This window comes from Gymnodraco acuticeps, unplaced genomic scaffold, assembly GCF_902827175.1.
Source record: "Gymnodraco acuticeps unplaced genomic scaffold, fGymAcu1.1, whole genome shotgun sequence".
In the NCBI taxonomy this organism is placed as follows: Eukaryota; Metazoa; Chordata; class Actinopteri; order Perciformes; family Bathydraconidae; genus Gymnodraco; species Gymnodraco acuticeps.
In genome coordinates this window covers 708,047-728,187 of record NW_022990441.1, presented here as the reverse complement: position 1 = coordinate 728,187, position 20,141 = coordinate 708,047, and the positions used below count along the sequence as shown (strand labels likewise).

Here is a 20,141-nt window from a genome sequence, read left to right as displayed (position 1 = left end):
TTATTGGTTAAGTGCTACTTGGTATGAAAAAGTTTGAGAAACACTGCTGTATTTGTATTAAAAAGTTGAATTTTAACTCAAATTTGTATTGAGATAACTCATTGCCATTCTTCTCACATTATTACGGTAAAAAGATTATTGCTCTGCAGCAGCCTCATTGTTTGTTTTCTATCTGTTTACCTGTTGGGAAAATACTGAATGTACTCTTCTAATATCAGAGTAGCACATGATAACAAAGGCACGTAGCTGTATGATTACCTATGGAGTGTCAGGACACACTGTTTTAGGCATATGTACCTCAGGGATGAAAAAGGGGTATTAATGTCACAAACATGGCGCATACACAACTGCACACACATATCTCTTGACCTCTAGCTCGCCATTTCCTTCTCTGTGTGCAGGGGAGGAGGCTTATGATTATATGTTGTGATTAATGTAATGCGATGCAGAAAGAAGGGTTACACCTGAAGACTGACTGCATCTACTAAGAGAGAGGGAGGATGGAGCAGGAAATCAACTGCAAAGAAAAGAGAGAGAGATGCTACTAAATGTCCTTGATTCAAATAGATGCACTACAAGATGGAGGGACAAGATAGACAGAGAAAAGGAAAGAAAGAGACTGAATGGAAGAGACAAAGAGGAAGACAGGATGGAGAGAAATAAAGCATGAAAAAAAAAGTCTGATATATTTAGCTATACAGAGGAAGAGTAGAAAGACACACAGCTCACAAGAAACACACACACCAAATAAAGTATTTCCAATATCGTCACAATTTGGCAAAATAAAGCACAATCACATGTAAAGTAATATGATTTATTTTGCATTCATTTGCAAACTGCGCTGCCACTGCAATGCTTCAGACTATAACTAAAATAATAACTTTAAAGGATAAAACAAATGCTCAATAACCAATGTATTTTAATAAAAATTGTTAACTGGTATGGTAGCATATGAAAACAGGAAGACATAATATGATCATGAGCTAAAATACCACAGAATATTGATCTGTAACCATATTGAATGATTACCCAGCTCTGTGCACATGTACTTCCATGTGAGACAAGAAGAGGACACACACAGATGTGAGCAGGACTGAAAATATAACAAAAATGTACAACACAATGCAAAGTAGTACTTGGATACTTTACATGTTGCTCTGCATGGAACTTTTAATAACTGCAGGATAAAAAAATAAATAAATGGCTGATGCCTTGAGAGGAAACATTTGATTACATATTGTACATCACACACACAATGAATTGGTGAGGCCGATAAGGATCAATAATGAGAAGCTCGTTGGACAATCTTAAATTATACAGGAAGTTAATATAATGTACACGCTATCAATGTATTGATCAATATTTAATGTTCGGATGTACCACACAGTATTTCTCATGTGTGAATCAGATTTCTTTTGAGACTTCTTCTCCACCTGAACCGAGGATTTAAAGATAGAAGGTGTCAGATTCTGTGAGGATTCTGAAGTCCTGTGAGACAGACCTGTGATCCTTGGTTTTATAACTAAACTTGACTGGACTTGTGTTGAATGAAAAAGCAGCTTCACTGTCAGTGAGAGTGCGTTTCCTTTTGGCACATATGAAAGGTGTGTATGTGTGTGTGCATATCAGGTGAGCGTCAGCGTGAGACAGGTGGTTGTTCGGATGTGTGTGTGTCTCTTTGTCTCTGTGGAGCCTCAGCCTTCATCTCGAAGCTGTCCCAGCAGGCGGGGTCTTCCTCCGTCAGAGGGGAGGCGGAGGCGGTGAGGTCGCTGAACGACAGCAGCGCAAATGAGCTGGCAGGAGGAAGAGACGGACGAAAAAGCTGAGGGGAAGAGAGAAGGGCCTTCAATTACTAAAATACCTCAAAATACTCCGACAATGCACAATCCTAAAGACCAATGTGTCATGTCTTAACAAGTTTAAATTATGTGACATGTATTGTAGATCACTATAGTTATTGGCGAATAATAAACATTCAAATGTTTGGCATTATTATTTATAAAACAATTATTTAAATGATAGAAGTTGTTATAGATAACAGTCTGCTTGTCATCTGATGGATTGATCTTTTAGATGGAGTCTTAAATCAAATTAAGATCATAGATTATGACTCACGCTAACCAATGCTTATAGGATATACAAGGCAAGCATTTGGACATTGACTGTCGGGTGTTAAACCTCTTATCAGAGAAAGCCGTGACCTTTAAATTATACTTTTAGCCCGGTGTACAAATGACTTTAAGCACATCTTCTTCACGGTTTCAGAGGTGATCAGAAAACTGTGCAGTGTTTTGGCTGCTAATGAAACATTTAAAACTTCCATTTCATTATTCATGCTGAAAAAAATAGTTATAAATATGACCAACTGTTAATATCCTTACCTCAGACCCTGTTTTGTCTGTTGGACCGAGTGCTACAGCAACATGATGGTCAGCATCCAGCAAGCTCTCCTGCGCACACACACACACACACACACACACACACACACCACACACACACACACACACACACACACACACACACACACACACACACACACACACACACACACACACACACACACACACACACACACACACACACACACACACACACCACACACACACACACACACACCCACACACAACACACACACACACACACACACACACCACACACACACACACACACACACACACCACACACACACACACACACACACACACACACACACACACACACACACACACACACACACACACACACACACACAACACACACACACACACACACACACACACACACACACACACATTAGTACCAACTATATATAACCCCCATATCATAACATATTAAAACACATTTTGCTAATTAAAATTCAGAGCAAACACTTAGAAATATAGAGCAAGTACTATAAGACAAATAATAGATATGTGCACAGGTGTTGATACTGTACAGCATGCACCCGGATCTGTTGAATAAATGCATGTGAATGAGTTAGCAGGATTTCTTAGGAGAGCAAGCATGGGTTCAGTCAGTTCAAGGTTCAGTCAGATTGCTGTATTTACAAGTCACATGACGCTTGCCAAGCGATACCCGTGCTTGTGATAGAAGAAAAACATCAAGCATAAATTCATTTACTGAAAAATGGCAATGCCTAGCTAGATGATGTTATGCTGCTGCAACACACACATTTCCCAAATTGGGATCAATAAAGTACTATCTTATCTTATTAACCCATGCTATATCATCTGTGCTAATAATATTACAATTTATAAATGGCAAAATCATATTCAAATCTATATGTTCAGATTTTTTGAATCTGTACAGATTTAGTTTCTGTTGACCTTCTTATACTACAGTACTTAACATGAAACATTCCTTTGATTTCATCTGTTATTCACATTTCTCACACTATTACTATCAATCCTGTTGAGCCTTGATTGTCCTAAAAAAATTCCCTTTCAAACGGTCGTTCTTAATGTGTCCACTCTATAACTTGCTTTGTAGACGACACAAAATGCTTGGAAATGAAAGGCCAAAAACTGAGTGTGTATACGTGGGAGTAACAGGTGGTGCGGTGCGTGTGTGTGTGTGCTGTGGGGAGCTGGTAACAACATGGCAGATAGAAGGGAGCATAGAGAGCCCAAACAGAAACATTTAGATACATTTCAGCAGGAATTGTTACTAAAAGAGAATATTTCGATTTTGTTCTGTGTATTTTTGGCATTGATAGGTCCTTCAGGTTCTGCCTAGAGTCCACAGGAGTGATCAGCAGAGGTCAGCAGGAAGTAATCAGTCACAGCTGCTCTCTGGTCCAGCCAATCAGCACTCAGCGAGTCAGAGGACAGGAGGTCACCAGACTGCTGTTCGTCTCATCTCTCTGTTCGCTCCGAATGTGTCAATTTCTGTATGACATGACAAACTAAACATTTAAATTTGAGATGATTTAACCTCTCAAGAACACTGCAATCATTCCCTGATTACATATAAGATGCGTGTCTCTGTCATTGGGCAAGCACAGAGAGAGGAACAGCTTCTCTGTAGTGTGTGTGCGCTCTAAACAATGTAATATTTAATAGCACTTCACAGGATTAAACATCTGATGTAAATGATTTACAACACCTGCTTAACATAGTGTTAGAATCTATTAACCCTTCATTTTAATGTTAAATGTATTGTATTGATTGTAATATATATAAAATAATCTTGTTGTTTAGTTGGAATAATTTAAAGAACTGTTCTCATTGCCAATCAAATTTAGTTATTCTATAGATGATAGGAGAAAATAGTAAGCTCGAATACCATGGTATTAGGGCTGATATTAATTAATTGTGTGCTGATTATTTTCTAGATTCATTGATTAATAATTTTGTCTATAAAATGTTGAACAGTTCAAAACTTTAAGGTACGCAATTTGCAATGATATACAGTGCAGAAAAAGGAGGAAATGTTCATATATTAGGATCCTGGTACCATCAAATGTTTGGCATTTCTGCTTGTATGACGGATTTGATTATCAAAATAGCTGCAGGTTCATTTTCTGTCAACAAAAAAATAATGAATTAACTTTTTAAGATTAATTTGGCAAATTAGCCCTTATTTATATTTGTTTTAAAATGACACTGTAATGTTTTCTGTTCAAATACCTGACAAACTTACACAAATTAATACTATATAAATATGGAATCAAACAGCTGTAAAATGAGGCAGTGCAGGGGAGATTTAGCGGGAGCATCCCATTTTCAGTTTATGCTTCACTGATTCTTGCTTCAACTCGCTCCTCTTCATCCTGTATGCTGCTGTTGCCTCACTTTGCCCTACACTCTAGTTACAAAGAGGACACATGCATTGCCATCTACCTGCGATCAATACAAGTGAGCTGTTATTCCCCAGTGTGAAAACACAGACACTAAAACAGCATTAAGCCTCGGCGACCTCGAGAGGGATGGAGAGAGGCGAGGAGACGGGACATTAGGATTTTCAGACCAGTGGTAACCTTTTAGCAGTCACTTGTCAATCCATCTTCCAGTGGCCATGAAGGAAAGAGGAGGACGATGTGAGGGGGAATAGAGAGGACAAATACAGGGGGGAGAATAAGGCGGAGAGAGAAAACGAGACTAAAATACATCAAAGTAGAGGTGGAGAGGACAATACATGAAGGTGAGGAGAGAAGAAGAGCAGAAAGGAGGAGATCAATGGGGAAAAGATGGCAACAGAGGATTCTTATACTCTGACAGTGAATGAGGATGCACTCCTTTTACTCTTGTCCCAGTATTAGGGGGGCTGGAGGGCCACTTGAAGGCTCCCTTAATGCGATCCCTTGTGGGTATTTCTCTGCAAAGACCACGCGTGATTCACTTTGCAGATACTTTCAAGGGGGGGCAGCCACTGGAATACTTTTTTTTTTTTTTTACTTTTATTGTCATTACACAGTAGGCCTACTTACTATGTAACAAAATGGTTTCTCTGCATTTGACCCATCCTAGTGTTAGGAGCAGTGGAACAGGAGCCCACAGAGAGCTGCTTTTCAGCGAATTGATTCCCCTAAAGCAGCGTCAAACTGTACATATGTTAGTTATAAGAGGACATTAGCATTTTTAAAACTATCTTTACATAAAAGGAGTGCTGTCAAAGTAAATATTGTCTGTCTGTGATACTATACATTGGACATGCCTCTTTTCAATAACAAAACTGTCTTTGTTCCCCCTCTTAAATTAATGGATGAATATTTTTGCGAAAATACTTAAACAAGCTGTGTAATGTGCAGGACAATATCTTGGCTAGGCGTTGAGACTGAGATACGGATATGATTTAACTATTCCTTTATATGGTGCGGAAAAACCACATTGGCGAAGCCTCTTTTGGGCAATATAAAACATTGAAGGATCCAAATAAATAAAAAACGTGAATCATACCCACATACAAAAGGAAAACATTTGTTGCCAATGATTCGCTCAAAAACACTGCATGCTGCTTCCAATATTACGCAATTATTTCTCAGAACAGGAAATTAAGGTAAAACTACAGAATTGTGTTTATATCAGGTCATCATATTTGGAATATTACCATGTATAATCTTTTGTCCTTTGACACACACAAGACTCACTTCAAATATCCAGTCCTCTTCTTCTTCCTCATCGAGGTGCATCTTGGTCTGGCGCAGTACATGCTTCTGTGTGAGCGGTTCAGGGGCCAGGTGAAACTCCACCCTCTGCAGGTTAAAGCCCAGACCCGTGCCAATGGCTTTGATGAAGCTCTCCTTCAAGGCCTTGGAGGAAAAGGGAGGAAACTTGATCAGTTGCATGCAGAAAATGATCCCCGGCACATAAGGAAAAAGAAGGACATTTGTATGCCTGACAAATCGGAGAAATACAGTCTGTTTGTGCCTCTTTGTGTGTTTGTCTGTTTTGGCTCCGTAGCACAATAACTTAAAACCACAACAGATGGGAATCTATGCACACATGTATAACAGTGTGTATACAAAAGAGTGACTTTGTGTGTTTGTGTGAATGTGTGTGTGTCCAGCCAAAACCAACCCAGCTCGGCAGCCAATGAGCCACAATAACAGTATTACAAGGCTAATCACTATGGCAACCGTCGAACTCTGCCATTAGTCAACAGTGTGGTGATGATGATATCAGAGCTTGACGTCTCTGTGCCACCCTCTCACTCTCACAACATCTTTACTTAGCACCACCATTGCTGTCGCCGTCCATCTGTGTGTGTGTTAGGGTGTGTGTGTGTGTGTGTGCACGTGCATGGAGAAAAAAACAAGACAGAGGTGGTGAAAAGAAAGAGGACTAAGTAACAATGAAATGCAGGGATAGAGAAGCACAAAACGGGACAAAAATATACATATTTGAATTAAGTAAAGAAATCACACAGGAATATTTATTTTTGTACAAATGTGTGTGTGTCTCAAAGGACATTGACAATGTTATTTCCTCCCTATGCCCCCCCCTCCCACACAAACACCGCCCGTGGGGCCTAGCAGCAATGCAATGTGATGAAAGGGTAGGACGGTTGCCATGGTTACCCAGTGGCGGTAGAACGCGGCTAGCTGCAGGTGCTCCGAGCCGGCTGATTGGATGACGCTCCACTCGTACGCTGTAAACTGACGAGTCATGATGCGGAAAAACTCCGGTACAGAGCTGGTACCTGGAGGGAATGAAGGAAGGTGGAGAGAGAAGGAAGGACGAGACCAAAACAGAAGGAAAGGGAAGGAGGGAGACGAGGGGAAAGAAATTGAGGTGTCAGAGATAGAATAGAGCGCTACCAGGATTACATAATATTTTTTTTAGATACTTGTGGATGGTTCATTTCTCAGAAAAGCCTCATATATAAATGTGACTGTAACACACACGTGCACACACAGAGGAATCCAAACACTTATACACGCCTTAACCTTTTACATTAAAAAGGCAACAGTGGCCTCTTGTGGTCAAATTGAAAAACACACAGAAAATATAAAATATATTTCTGCCTCATTGTTAGGACTTCAGCTGCTGACACCGAGTTTAGAAGTCTCATATTTTAAGCCTTATCATGATCAAATGGAGCATGTTTGAATTTGGAAAAGTTTTACATTTCAGAAGACTTCAACAAAATGTCTGCAACACGTGTGTGTGCTTTTAAGTCCCCAACTATAACAGTTTTTCTCACAATGTGTCATACGTGAGTTGATGTTTTTTTCCCTCTCTGCTGCTATTCCAAACCATTATTTTCAAATCAATAAACACATTCTCAGAGCATTTACCTGGCATGGTGTTCTTCATGATATCCACTCCCACCTGCCCCCCCTGCTCTGCAGCGAGCACAGCGTAGTCCCCCTGGTGGGACAGATTGAAACTCCAGGACGGGGGTTCAGTGCCTGAATCTGATCTGACCTGGAAGTAAAGGGCATCACAGTCATCAAACAGTGGATATTTGTATAAGACGACATAGAACATGGCTACTATTTCAGTCTATTATAGTGGGGAAAGTATAGTATGGTCTAAGCTTTAGGTGAAAATATACAATATTAAATCAAGTCACTAGGTAGGTCAGATTTTCACTTCAAGATTATTTTGGCCAAAGAAGCTTGAGATAACATCGTTATTTATAGAATCTTTTAACAAAAAACAGGAAACTTATTTGTTTTGGTTGAGAAAGTCTGTAACCATAACTGTACAAAAGCATCAATTATAAGCGCTGGATTACACAATATTATAATATATGCATTGACTTGAAATAACTATTTGTTGTTTTTTTAAATATCACACTAGCAATGCAAATAACTTTATCCAGCAACAATCCAGTATAACTGCATTTACATACGTTATGTGTCGAGCTCAAAAAGTGCCCAAGATCCATGCAAAGTCATGTCTTACTATATAGATTGTGATGTAACACATACCCTGTTATACATCTAAAACACTACATACGATTAATGTTCCCTGTAAGTGTAGTTAAGGGGCAAACAAGTGCATTTCAATACTTTATCACTGTGTTCTGACAGTCACCACTGGCCCACTGGTGGGATAGGATAGGAAGTACAAATCCAGGCTTTGTTTACTTTAGATACAAATCACGGTGTTAACCTTTAGTGGAGCTGCCAGGTAAGGTTTCCCCCTGGGAGATCGCTCCAATCTGATCTCTGACCACGGGATCCCCATCCTCTCACACACAAATCTCCTCAGCAGCAACCTGCCAGCCTGAGAGACAGAAGGTCAGTGTATTCAAAATTAAAAACTTTATTGCCATATCGACATGATTGATTGGAATGTATCTAAGTGAGCTCACTTAGCAAAGACAGAGAAAGACACAAATAGTAGAGCTAATAACTCGTAAAGCATATAATAGATATAATAAAATATACATTGTTGGGTAATATCTAAAGTCATAAAATAATTATTAAAACATAACATATGGGCGATATAAAATCCTCTCTTGAGAAAACTGTAGATGAAACATGGCACCTGTTAGGAAATTAGCAGCAACATCAAACAACCCACTACATAAAGGGCTACAAGTGCATACAAACATCTGCCCTGTTGCACCATTATTTACCATGCCACGTGGCCTGCAGTGTAAAGAAGGACAGCTTTGGGATATGAGCAGGAAGTATTGGTCTTAATGATTCTTAGTGGAGTGTCTTAGTTGTAAACTCTTGAAACGTTAGGATCTCATTTTGATGTCTAGCCTCATCTAATAGTCCTTAAAGCAGTGTTAATGACTTCCATTACGTCCAGCTGTCTCTTGTCCTCAGCTGACATGTTGCTGAGGCAATTCAGCGTTGAATAACTATACTAGATACATTAGGAATATTATTTTTTAACGGGATTTGAGTGCTTATTTCTGTTTTATTTGAAACATTTTAGGAAATAATCTTTTTTATTCAAATTGAAATCTCTTATATTAGGAATAAGGAATGTTATATAAGGAATTGTATAAGTACACGTATGGCACAACTCTTTGAATGAGATTTACGTGATTATTTTTATTTTAAATTCATATTGTTATGAATGTTATGAACACAATAGCTCTGAGGCCATAGTGACCTAATGACTCCAATTCCATGCAGTGTGTTTCTCCCTCTACACTGGACAAATATGGCAGGTTTTTTTTCCATTGAAATATGATTATCTTTATATACAAATATTTATATAAAATACAAGGCCTACAAACATCTAATAAAAACAGGTCATACTCTTCCAGTGTACAGTAGTACTACAGTCAGTATGTGAACTTACATTTCCAACTTAAGACGGACTTCCCCTAGGTATTGTCTACTAATTCCTTGGTTGTGGACAAATTATAATGTTACACGTGGATATTTTTGATTTGACCACTGGGAAAGGACCTAACTCTGGTGGTAGTTCCACAGTAAGATAAGCCAAAGTGTACAGTCAGACTCACCATGGCTGACTTTGCATCCTTTGCAAACACGAACTGTCTGATCCTGTCTCTTTCCTCCCGCTGGATGCAGCGGTTAGCTAATATCCACTCAGACCTGCTGGGTCTCCAGGACCCACAGAGAAAAGCCCAGCGAATAGAGCCCATCTCTTCACCTCGCTTTGGTCATCTCTCCTTCACAACTTCAGACTGCTTACAAGTTAGCTAACGAGTTAGCATCGCACATTAGCATGTAGGACTTGACCGACAACAGCACTCATCTGATGCTTTATAACTTAACAGTGGAGCACCAGAGCAGCACATAACTGAGAGCTGCTAATAAAATGACAACTCTCTGTTTACCTTTTTGGGTTTGAGAGTGGTTAACATGCCCGGAAGAGCCCGGCGTGACTCAACATCGTCATAAGTGGGCGCGGTGGAGGACTGGCCAATAGGAGCGATCAGAACAGTGCGCAACAAACGATACATTTACGTACTCTCGAGAATATTGTAAAAACGGCAAAACCATGTTGTGGTTTCAATCAATTGGATCGTTTTTGCAACCCTTGACATAGATAATTCCCCGAAGCCATGATTGATTGTAAATACATGGATTTCCTTACTATCACACTTTTAAAAAACAATTTACCCACGCCTCTTTCTTACAATGCTTTTAAACGTATTTGCGCGTCTACATAATGGCGGGGTATTACTTTGATGCGTTAATAAAGAAAACAAAATGTTTTAAATCACGGTACAATTTTCTATTCAACATATTGTATCCGATTTGCACCTATAAAGACGCATCTAAAGCGTAAATATTAAAATATAAGTTATTTCCGACTGACATTGAATGCAGCATTACAATTGTACCTCTACGATGTTGTTGTGATTTCGGAACATCTGTGTGTGTAAGGTGAGTTGTATTAGAAATATATTGCATATATAGTTATATTGGGGTGGTGGTAGAATAGGCAACAGACATGACGGTATTACATGTGTAATTACGAAGATAAAATTGTGTCGTGCTCGTCTGGTTAAAAAAATACTAGGAATCACTAGCTACTACATCGTAGCTTATTCCTCGAAACAAATACACGTTTTCTATATAAACTATAACATTCATATTAGAGAAACAGGATGGTATAACCAAAAAGCACATATTGCGTATGTGGGTATTGTATCTACATGTAGTCAAATAGAAGAAACGCACATGTCATATAGGCTACCTGCAATTAACCTTATATTACACACTGAATATGTTCCATATTTGGAGCATATGTAGGGATTTTAGATATCGTGTTTACTGTATATCCTATACTACAAGGCTAATAGCATATTCTCCCCTTTTATGGTGTGTTCTTTTTTTCAGTTTTTTAAATCTCGAGTTTTCCCTTCTACAAATTGAAGGTCTAAGGTGGCGAACGTGTTACACACTCTAAATCCATCTGTGCCAAATGTAGGGATTTTAGGTATACTGACGATTTGACACACACTTCATACACACTTTATATCCCAACAACATTAATTTGTCCCTTTCCGTGTTCCTTTTTTACATACAGGAAATGTGTAGAGCCCTTTCAGCCTGTGGTGTTTATCTTCCTGTGTAAGCTCACCTGGCTGGTTGGAGACTTAAGAGCATTTTCTTAATAATGTGGCTATAACGTCATCGAATCAGGGCCTTTGATTTCCTCTTTAAGCCAACCTGGTGTGAGCTCTGCAACCTATCACACTTCTTTCCCCAACTTCAAGTATCACATGCTGTTACAAAGAGCTTGCATTGAGTGTAAGAGTTGGGATGAGAACTTCAAGTTTCCATCCACACTTTTTTCCCCTTAAACCTACCTTCTTACTTTTTCTTGATATCTCCATAACTTCACCCTTGTCTTCTCTCTCCAGGTATATCTCCTCGTCTCTGTTTGTCTCTCTGTGCCTCTGGGGTGTCGGTCCCCTCCTTGCCGCCAAGCTGGATTTCCTGCAGATTAAACATCTAAAGAGGAAGAGGAAGAGCAACTACAGTGTGAAAGAAACACAGACTCTTATCAGGGAGATCCACAAAAGGACGGACGTGTTGTTCTCCAGACAGCAGGTGCAGATTTCCTCTTCTCTTTCACCTCTATGTGTGTGACTTTAGTTGAATAATTAGTTTTTTAATATATGTCTTTGTGAGTGTACTAACTCATTACTGAAATCATACATTTTAAATATGTGAGTAAGTTGTACTGTGTTCTTGACATGCTCATCCATACAACAAAGAAAAACAAATTATGAGGCATAAAAGAGTTAACTACGGAGCCCTGGAGGGTTCATAGAGAGAAAAATAAATAAAACGTGGCCACGTTTTACTTTCTCGTGCGCACGCTTTAGTAACTCGTGCGCACGAGTTACTAAAGCGTGCGCACGAGTTAATAAAGCGTGCGCACGAGCTAATAAAGCGTGGCCTCGTTTTATTTAAATTGAGGGATTCCTGTCCGTGACTCACAGTATCTGCTGCCCACAGCTGTTTTATAGAAGGAAAACCTCCTTCACTTTATGAAATCTCTGCGGCACCAGTGGCCTGTACTACGAAGCAGGATTTGCTATTTACACTATTCATTCATGAAGTATGACGCTGCGCTGTCAGCACGCGTCTCCATGTTTGTGATTGGTCAAATGTTGCTAACCCCGTCCCTTTCACGTGAACGCGCTCTCAGCCGGACAGAGAAACCCTGGTTGATTTACTGAGTTGATAACCAGCTTCGTAGGACCGCTTATCGACATCGCGTTTGTTAGGGTTAGTTAAGCCGGGTAAATCGAACATGTCCAAGTCCAGGGTCTGTTGAACTGGCTTCGTCGTACAGGGCACTGGAGGCAGTAACGTGTAACTCAGCAGAATCTGAGAAGAGCAGCACCAGCTGCAAAGAGCTGTGCCTTTTACTGTTTACTTCACTGCGTTTCCCTTCATTAGAACCGCTGAATAGAGATCGAGGCTGCTACGTTTAACCACACACACCTATACACACATCGAACTACCAGAGTATTCTCCCTCGTTTTAGTAACTGGTGCGCACGCTTTAGTAACTCGTGCGCACGCTTTAGTAACTCGTGCGCACGAGTTACTAAAGCGTGCGCACGAGAAAGTAAAACGTGGTCACGTTTTATTTATTTTTCTCTCTATGAACCCTCCAGGGCTCCGTAGTTAACCTCTAGCTGATAAGTAAAACAAATGTGCAGTGCTGAAATTCCAAAGTATTTAAAACAATTATTTAGCAGCATCCCTATTATCTCCACTGTCCACCAGAGAGCACTAACATTTTTATTTTTATTCTGCAATATAGCCAGCTCACTGCACATCTTGGTCCCAATTTTTAAAACAAATATATTCATACATAAGGGTTCTTTGTAAAAAATAATTAATTATTTATTCATGGAAATTGCAATAATATTCTTTCAGCATTGCTATTGGCCTCAAAAAGTATCCTTCTCCAGTATTTTTGAAAGGAACCTGCATAACTCACACTTCCAGACTTTACTTATCCCAACACAACATTTGTAATTGTTATTTCTATTCTCCTCGTTGTGTGTGAACAGAACACAGCCATTAATGAGCTGAAGAGACAGGCATGGGAAGAAGTGGCTCGCGGTGTTAATTCACTGGGGGAAGGAGAGCTACGCACTGCAGCAGAGGTTTGTTTATCCCTACATTCAAATCACACTTTTATATTTCCTTTTTAACCTTTAAAAACACTAGCCCCTTTGCATCCCTATCTCCTGTGCAGGTGAAGCGTCGTTACCTAGACTGGCGTGCACTGATGAAGAGAAAACAGATTCGGGCTGAGCTGTCCCTCTCCTCCTCCTCATCCTCGTCTATGGCCCTGAAGACTGAGTATGATCAGTCCTCCCCTGAGCATGAGGCAGCTTCTCTGGGATCTGGATGTGACCAGCTGCTTGACCTCTCCAGCCTCTCCAAGGATTGCCACTGCGACTGGCCGGAGTTGGTGGCTCTCAGTGAGCCGAGCGGGCAGTCCATAATGGGGGTGAAGATGGAGGAAGATGTCACTGAATACAGGGTAAGAAACCCATCATCAACATTATGGTGCCACAGTGAGTGTGTATACATTTACTATGGATTAGATACTCTAATTAAACCTCAGTCTATTAATTACATTTGCATGTAAATGAGGACAAAATGATTTTCTCAATCTCCTTCATGCTTTTTGATACAGAACTCACATTAACACGGTTAATGTCACTACAAGTACCCTACGTATGTTAACCTTGATGATGTGTTAATGAGCTTGATTAATATCCTCATCAACAGAGGTAGTTATGTTTTACACATCCCAGTGATGATGCCAGCATATTTTACATCAAGTGGCTCCTGTTAATCTGGCCTATTGATTGCACTCTTGTATGTTCACAAGGTAGGAATTACATTAAATTAAGGGATGTGTTCATTCATTAGGATTTAATTAAAACTTGACGTAAAATGTATGTTTTTCTAATTGCATTAAGATTTGTTATCAGATAATCATAATTTCTTCACACTGCAGTGTTACAATGTTCCTCATAAAATCCCTAAAAAACCTTGCAGCCTATTTCTCTCCAGTGTTATGAACCTGTATCAAGTCTATTTAAAAAAAAAAAACACAACCAAAAACTCACAACACAGAAGCTCAGAGTTATCTTCAGGAATATAACTATCAACACTTTGCAATATGTGTTAACAATTACATGAGTGAAGCTATAGAAACACTTGAATCCTACCTTTCCCATAATGCAACTCAATCTCACATTTCGTCACCTATCATCAGGGTTAGTTTCTTAGACTTGGAGAACTCCCTCTAGAGACACACTATACAGTAGAGCTGTTTTCACAGGATAAGAGCAGTGTTGCCTCTCATGACAAGTAAAGTTAAAGTCATGTGCATAATCCAAGTGTCAACCTTCGACCCCATTAGTGAGTTGATCCCAATAGACCCCCATCGTATAACGCCCAACTCTACAGCAGTAAAGCATGGTCCTATAATGCTAACCTCCCTATTCATAGGAGCTTAAAGGGGTGTCTTTTTTCATATAACTCACATGTTTAAAATATTGAGTGCACAAATAAGGGTGTCATGGCCTTGAGTGACAGGTGGGTGTGTCAGATGTCTGCTTGCTTTATCACACAGGCTAGTTTATGCTCCTACAACAGCCCACTTCTTCGCCCATGGCACGTCAGAAACATGTGGGTGTCTTCATGGAGACCATGTCCATGTTTAACACAGTCTATGGGAAAATAGGTCTAGTCTGTATTTAATGATCTCCCTTTATCCTTCTAGCTGCATGGTGATATGGGAGACGGAGAAATAGAAGATGATGATATTCCCTCACTCCTCAGCGACATAGAGTCACGCGGCGAGGGGCATGTTGGGAATGTTTACTGCCACAATGACTTGGGCATGCTTAGCTCTTCTAAGGCACCAACCTCCACCACCAACAGAGACCTGCCCCACGCTGGAGGCCTGATGGGGATGCAAGCTCACGCTCTGGGTGGATTAAACAATCATGAAAACATGGGGGCCGGGTTTGTGGTTGCTGTTGAGAAACAGCGATTGGAGCTGGAAAAACAGCGCCTGGCTGTGGAAACTGAACGCCTGGCTGTGGAGAAAGAGCGGCTGGTGGTGGAGAAGGAGCGACTCCGTCAGATGGAGGTAGAGAGGGAAAGGCTGCAGCTGGAGAGAGAGAGGTTACAGGTGGAGAGGGAGAGGCTGAGGCTTCTGCTGCTCAGACATTCAGAGCGTGTGGACTCATCCTTTAACCTGCCGCCCCAACAAGGCCCGCCTTCGTCCTCCACGTCTTCTTTATCCTCCACTCATGATGGACATAGAGAGAAAGACAGTAAAGGCTGGATGCCATTGGTGGACCTGGAAACTGAAAGGCTAAAACTAGAGAAGGAGAGAGTGCAGCTGGAGAAAGAGAGGCTGCAGTTTTTCAAATTTGAGGCCGGCAGACTTCAGATTGAGAGAGAGCGCCTCCAAGTGGAGAAAGAGAGAATGCAGCTGCACAAAGATCATCAGGGCCACTGAGAATAAGGCGGATAAAAGAGATACATTCCATTTTCACCAGCTTCAGGGTTGCTCGTAATACTGAACACAACCCAGAATTCATGAATTGCATCAGCAGCTGCTCCTTAATTGAGTTCCTTACAAAGAAACATCCTTAAGGAAGGTGTGAGACATTTATATGATCATTCCTGACTGGAATTTGGCCAAGGAGAAGACTGAGATGGAGGGCTGACATATTTATGACCACCATGATAAATCAGTGCCTTATGATGTCTTCATAAAATGGGTGACAGGACAGAAAATACGCCACGATGATAAAATCTAGGATTAGTTTGGCACATCCAGCTGTTTGGCCTTGAATCTATTTGATTTATAAAATGTTGAGTATTTCATCAAAACTTGCAGTAAAATGAAGTTAAACATGAATTGAGATATCAACGCTTACTAATGTTAAATGACAATGGCATATGAAAGAATGGAATCATGATGTTTCATTCTGTGTTTATGCACAACACCAGTGCCAATTAATCTACTGCATGGGTGCTTCTCTGTATAATTTAGCTTCCAACACACAAGAACAAAATAAACCAATGTTACTTGTACGGAGGTATTTGTACGCTATTTATGTTATGCTGTCAATCGATGGTATGAATATATCGTTTACAGGTGAATGATTGGGATTTTATACATTCGTCCACCACTTTAAAACAAATATTTCATCTTCGCTTTTTTTCACAGTAGATATTTTAATTTGTCATGTCATGAAAAGCACAAGTGTTACTAATAGCATTAATGATGGCTCTGTTTTGTTATCCCAGATAGCCCTGACAGTCAGGCTGCATAACAACACAGGGTCCCTTACAGCTAAATGGAATTCAGCTATCATTGATTGAGTTATTTACACCTGTGTCTTTCCTACTGTGTCTGCTGTGAAATAACACTTGATGTTTTTCCCATCAAGATGTGTGGATTTTGAAAAGAGCCCTGAAATGAGCAGCTACTGGAATTATTGTTTGCATGCTAGACAATTATAGTGAAATATTTCTTCTTTTTTTTCGCGTGTGCTGAAAACTACATTCTGCTACTGTGTACTGAAGGTTGTCTAACACATCAAAGACACTTTATTATGCCATTTTGTTGTAAACTATTTAAACAAGTTTTTTGTAACTTAATTCCTAACAAAATACCAATTTATCCTTTTAAGAAAGTTGTTATCAGGTCACATGGCTTTTTAAAATTATTTTCTTCTATTTTAATTGTATTTATCTTTTTTTTTACTCTCTGTGCGTCGTGTTGACAAGTTTGTTGAAGAATAACATGTGACCTCCAGACAAAATGTGTTATTATTATAGATTAGAAATGAATAAAATCTGTTCCACATCCAAGCCCCAAAGTAATGCTTTTACGAAGCCTCTGTGGTCCTTATTGTGCCTTTATGTCCTCAGCGTTGCCTTTGAAGAATAATGGGAAAAGAGAACAAGGAGATAATTAGAAATAAAGCATTAATCTCCTCTGTAGTGATGCTCCTTATGAAGCCCATCAGGAGTTCCCTGGATTACATTACATGTTACTTGTTAGACGCTTTTATCCAAAGCGACTTACATACTCAATACTGTGGACAATCCCCACAGGAGCAATTTGGGGTGAAGTGTCTCAACGACATGCTGACTACAGTGGGGTTTGAACCTGTGTCCCCCTGATCCGAACACCAACGCACAACCCACTGCACCACACGCCTCCCTTGGATCAATGCCGGGTGATAAAAAAAGACAAGCGTTCAAATGACTTGGAGAGCATAACACTGATGTGATACACAAACCCTGCATCTCTAAGTACACTTTTGAGGATTTCATGAAACTGATGTAACCCAGTGACCCTTTTAAAAAATTGTTTATCTGTGTCATATTGGCGGAGCAGCAAAATAGGATCCACAAACCTTTAACTGAAAATAGCCAAGAGAGCTGGCAAGTTACAGTTAATAAATGTCTTAATCCATCAGTGAGACCTCTTTTAAACTCTGAAATCACCTGTGCTTCCATAGATACATACACACACAAAGGCAGGGACTCAAAGCGGGCAGATCGAATCACAAAGACTAGTATATTTTTCCATTTAAGGGTTATTTTGTTGTCTGCCTGCGAGATGAAAGCTATATAAAAGGTTAATCTTTAGCTTTGTCTGGATTAAGAGCTGGTGTGACAATCCACTGTATTGTTTGTTTGGAAAAAGGGTCCCTCAATTTTAGCAGTGACTCGATCAACTGCTTTGTGGACTGTCTTAGACAAGGCAGTTGAAAGCAGAGGTGGAGTTGCCAGTTTTTACATTTTAAATCTATACTGTTATTACCTATTTATTTATTACAGCAATGCAGTCAAATTTACAGCTAACCATTGATGATTCTTAGCAGAGCAGAAACAGCTGTAAAGAATATACTTTAATGTCCACAGACTAAGATGTGTTCAGGTCCAAAAGGTGGCAATGATAGCAAACAATGCCTCCCTATTGCAAGGGATCTGACTCTTGGTAAAAGGCCTCTGTCTCTGATCTAAAGCCACGTTTGGGTCTAATACCTTAAAAGCATGTCTGACATTCACCTGGGTGTTTGAGGATTTGAAAAACAGTGTATGGACCTCAGAGTTGATCTTAGGTCTTTGTGAGCAGAATTGCCCTATCTATCAGTGGAGAAAAATGAGAGAAATACAGATTCCCAGTATGATGGTTATAAAGTAATACATTGATGTATCACTTTTGCAACAAGTAAAATGCTGGACGTGTGACATAGTTAACATGGACTGTGCTTGTGGTGTTGAACATCACCAATATAAGTAGTGATAATATATTGATGACGCTTAGATCAGTGAGTGGCACTTACACATACAGTACAGTAGCTCTGTGTCATCTGCATATGACTGAAAGTACACACTATTGTCTCCTATTCCCGATAGGCTACATGTTGTATAATATATTGTCCTGGAGAATTGTTGATTAAAACTTGCACCACATTGTTACTCTAGTGGTTAATGTAAAATAAAAAATAAAAAACGTTTTGAAATATACTAAGTGATCTGATACCTAGTAGTATACCTTTAAAAGAGTACATTTTTCGTAATCTAAAATTATCTAAATGTTGGTCTTGTCAACGATTTTTAAGTTGTTTTTATTTTATTTTAAATTCTCAACCGCCATATGTGCTATGTGAAATGTGTAGGAAAATGATACTATGTCAATACATTTTACATAGATGATTGGATCATCCCAAATAAATGTTATGGTAATCTTACTATCATGCTTTTTTTTTTGTCTGAGGGCAATTTATTTTTCTCCCTTTTCCTTGTAAGTCTTCCAGGCAAACCCTGAATAGCTTGGGGCTAGAATATAACTTGTCCACACAGTATGTGATAGCCTGTGCCAAGGTAACGTGGTTGCAAAAGGGACATCACAACATCAGCCCATGCTGAGAGGGGATGTTGCATTTGCTTGTGTAAACTGAAAAGTCCACTGTGTATTAATTCTTTAAACCATCCATGGCAAACAGCTTGATTCCTCAGCTGTAATATACTGGGTCGCCCCAGTTTTAGCCTTGGAGGCGACCAGTATTTCATCTACTGCCAGGTTTCTGTGAGGATGATAAAACAACTTGCATGCCTTTATTGATGGTGTCGATTATGGCTTTCAGTGATGGTTTGTCATGGTGGGCTGCGCCATTTTTTGAGTGCGACCAGCAGCTCTATTGGTTGCGCTGTTGGTCTTTCAATGGATTCGGGCTAGGAGGCATGAAGTATTGAGGTCAATAGTTATCCTACGCTCAAGTCAGCCGTTTGGACTTCCTTCCATGTGATATCTGCTTAGCTGCCTGCAGGGGCAGATGGTAATGAAAGCAAGGGAGGACTAAGCCTTCACTAAGTTATTGGGCCTATATTAAAGGATTGCTATGTGATTATTCACACTCGGATGCAAATTGACACTTCACACATTTCAATTGTTTTAAAAATGTTAATCAGAAAGAGGTCCACTTTGTATACCAGTTCCATGTCAGTCACCATTGGGCCATATCTGGGCAGGAAATAAGTCTTTCAACCAATTGTTTTTATAACGCAGTGTTCTCGGACAATATAGGGATAGACTGCATGAGAAAAAGGGGCTCAGGTCTTTGAAAGATTCAGCAGACTCATAACATTTAGGGGAGAACATTATACTGTTGTGGCCATTGGGGATTGGTTTAAAGAGACTGTCAGGAGTTTCAAAAGCACTTTGGGGA

General features: G+C 39.8%; 2 protein-coding genes across 4 annotated transcripts; one reads left to right on the top strand and one right to left on the bottom strand.

Moving 5' to 3' along the window:
- Window positions 1-800: 800 nt before the first annotated feature.
- Window positions 801-10,261, bottom strand: aasdhppt (aminoadipate-semialdehyde dehydrogenase-phosphopantetheinyl transferase). Of its 3 annotated transcripts, XM_034225634.1 has the most exons (7): window positions 9,880-10,261; window positions 8,562-8,675; window positions 7,739-7,868; window positions 7,019-7,140; window positions 6,089-6,250; window positions 2,382-2,450; window positions 801-1,822 (listed from the first exon to the last, which is right to left on the bottom strand). In XM_034225634.1, exons 1-7 carry the CDS (start codon window positions 10,021-10,023, stop codon window positions 1,637-1,639), a joined length of 927 nt encoding a protein of 308 aa, XP_034081525.1. In that variant the 5' UTR covers window positions 10,024-10,261; the 3' UTR covers window positions 801-1,636. The 3 variants fall into 3 exon arrangements, with proteins under 3 accessions (XP_034081525.1, XP_034081526.1, XP_034081528.1); XM_034225635.1 differs by lacking the exons at window positions 801-1,822; window positions 2,382-2,450 and adding an exon at window positions 3,913-5,099; XM_034225637.1 differs by lacking the exons at window positions 801-1,822; window positions 2,382-2,450 and adding an exon at window positions 5,111-5,526.
- Window positions 10,262-10,522: 261 nt separating this feature from the next.
- On the top strand, window positions 10,523-17,276 carry msantd4 (Myb/SANT-like DNA-binding domain containing 4 with coiled-coils). The gene is made up of 6 exons (XM_034225562.1): window positions 10,523-10,534; window positions 10,689-10,771; window positions 11,755-11,944; window positions 13,425-13,520; window positions 13,613-13,903; window positions 15,158-17,276. Exons 1-6 carry the CDS (start codon window positions 10,523-10,525, stop codon window positions 15,902-15,904), a joined length of 1,419 nt encoding a protein of 472 aa, XP_034081453.1. The 3' UTR covers window positions 15,905-17,276.
- The last annotated feature ends 2,865 nt before the right edge of the window (window positions 17,277-20,141 follow it).

Bases quoted from the DNA above. Each gene is read 5' to 3' on its own strand.
- aasdhppt (XM_034225634.1), bottom strand. From the start codon at position 10,023: ATGGGCTCTATTCGCTGGGCTTTTCTCTGTGGGTCCTGGAGACCCAGC. The intron at 8,676-9,879 runs GTGAGTCTGACT...TCTGTCTCTCAG, and splicing joins AGGATGCAAAGTCAGCCATG to GCTGGCAGGTTGCTGCTGAG. The intron at 7,869-8,561 runs GTTAACACCGTG...CTTTACTTCCAG, and splicing joins ACCTGGCAGCTCCACTAAAG to GTCAGATCAGATTCAGGCAC.
- msantd4 (XM_034225562.1), top strand. The intron at 11,945-13,424 runs GTGCAGATTTCC...GTGTGTGAACAG, and splicing joins TGTTGTTCTCCAGACAGCAG to AACACAGCCATTAATGAGCT. The intron at 13,904-15,157 runs GTAAGAAACCCA...TTATCCTTCTAG, and splicing joins AAGATGTCACTGAATACAGG to CTGCATGGTGATATGGGAGA.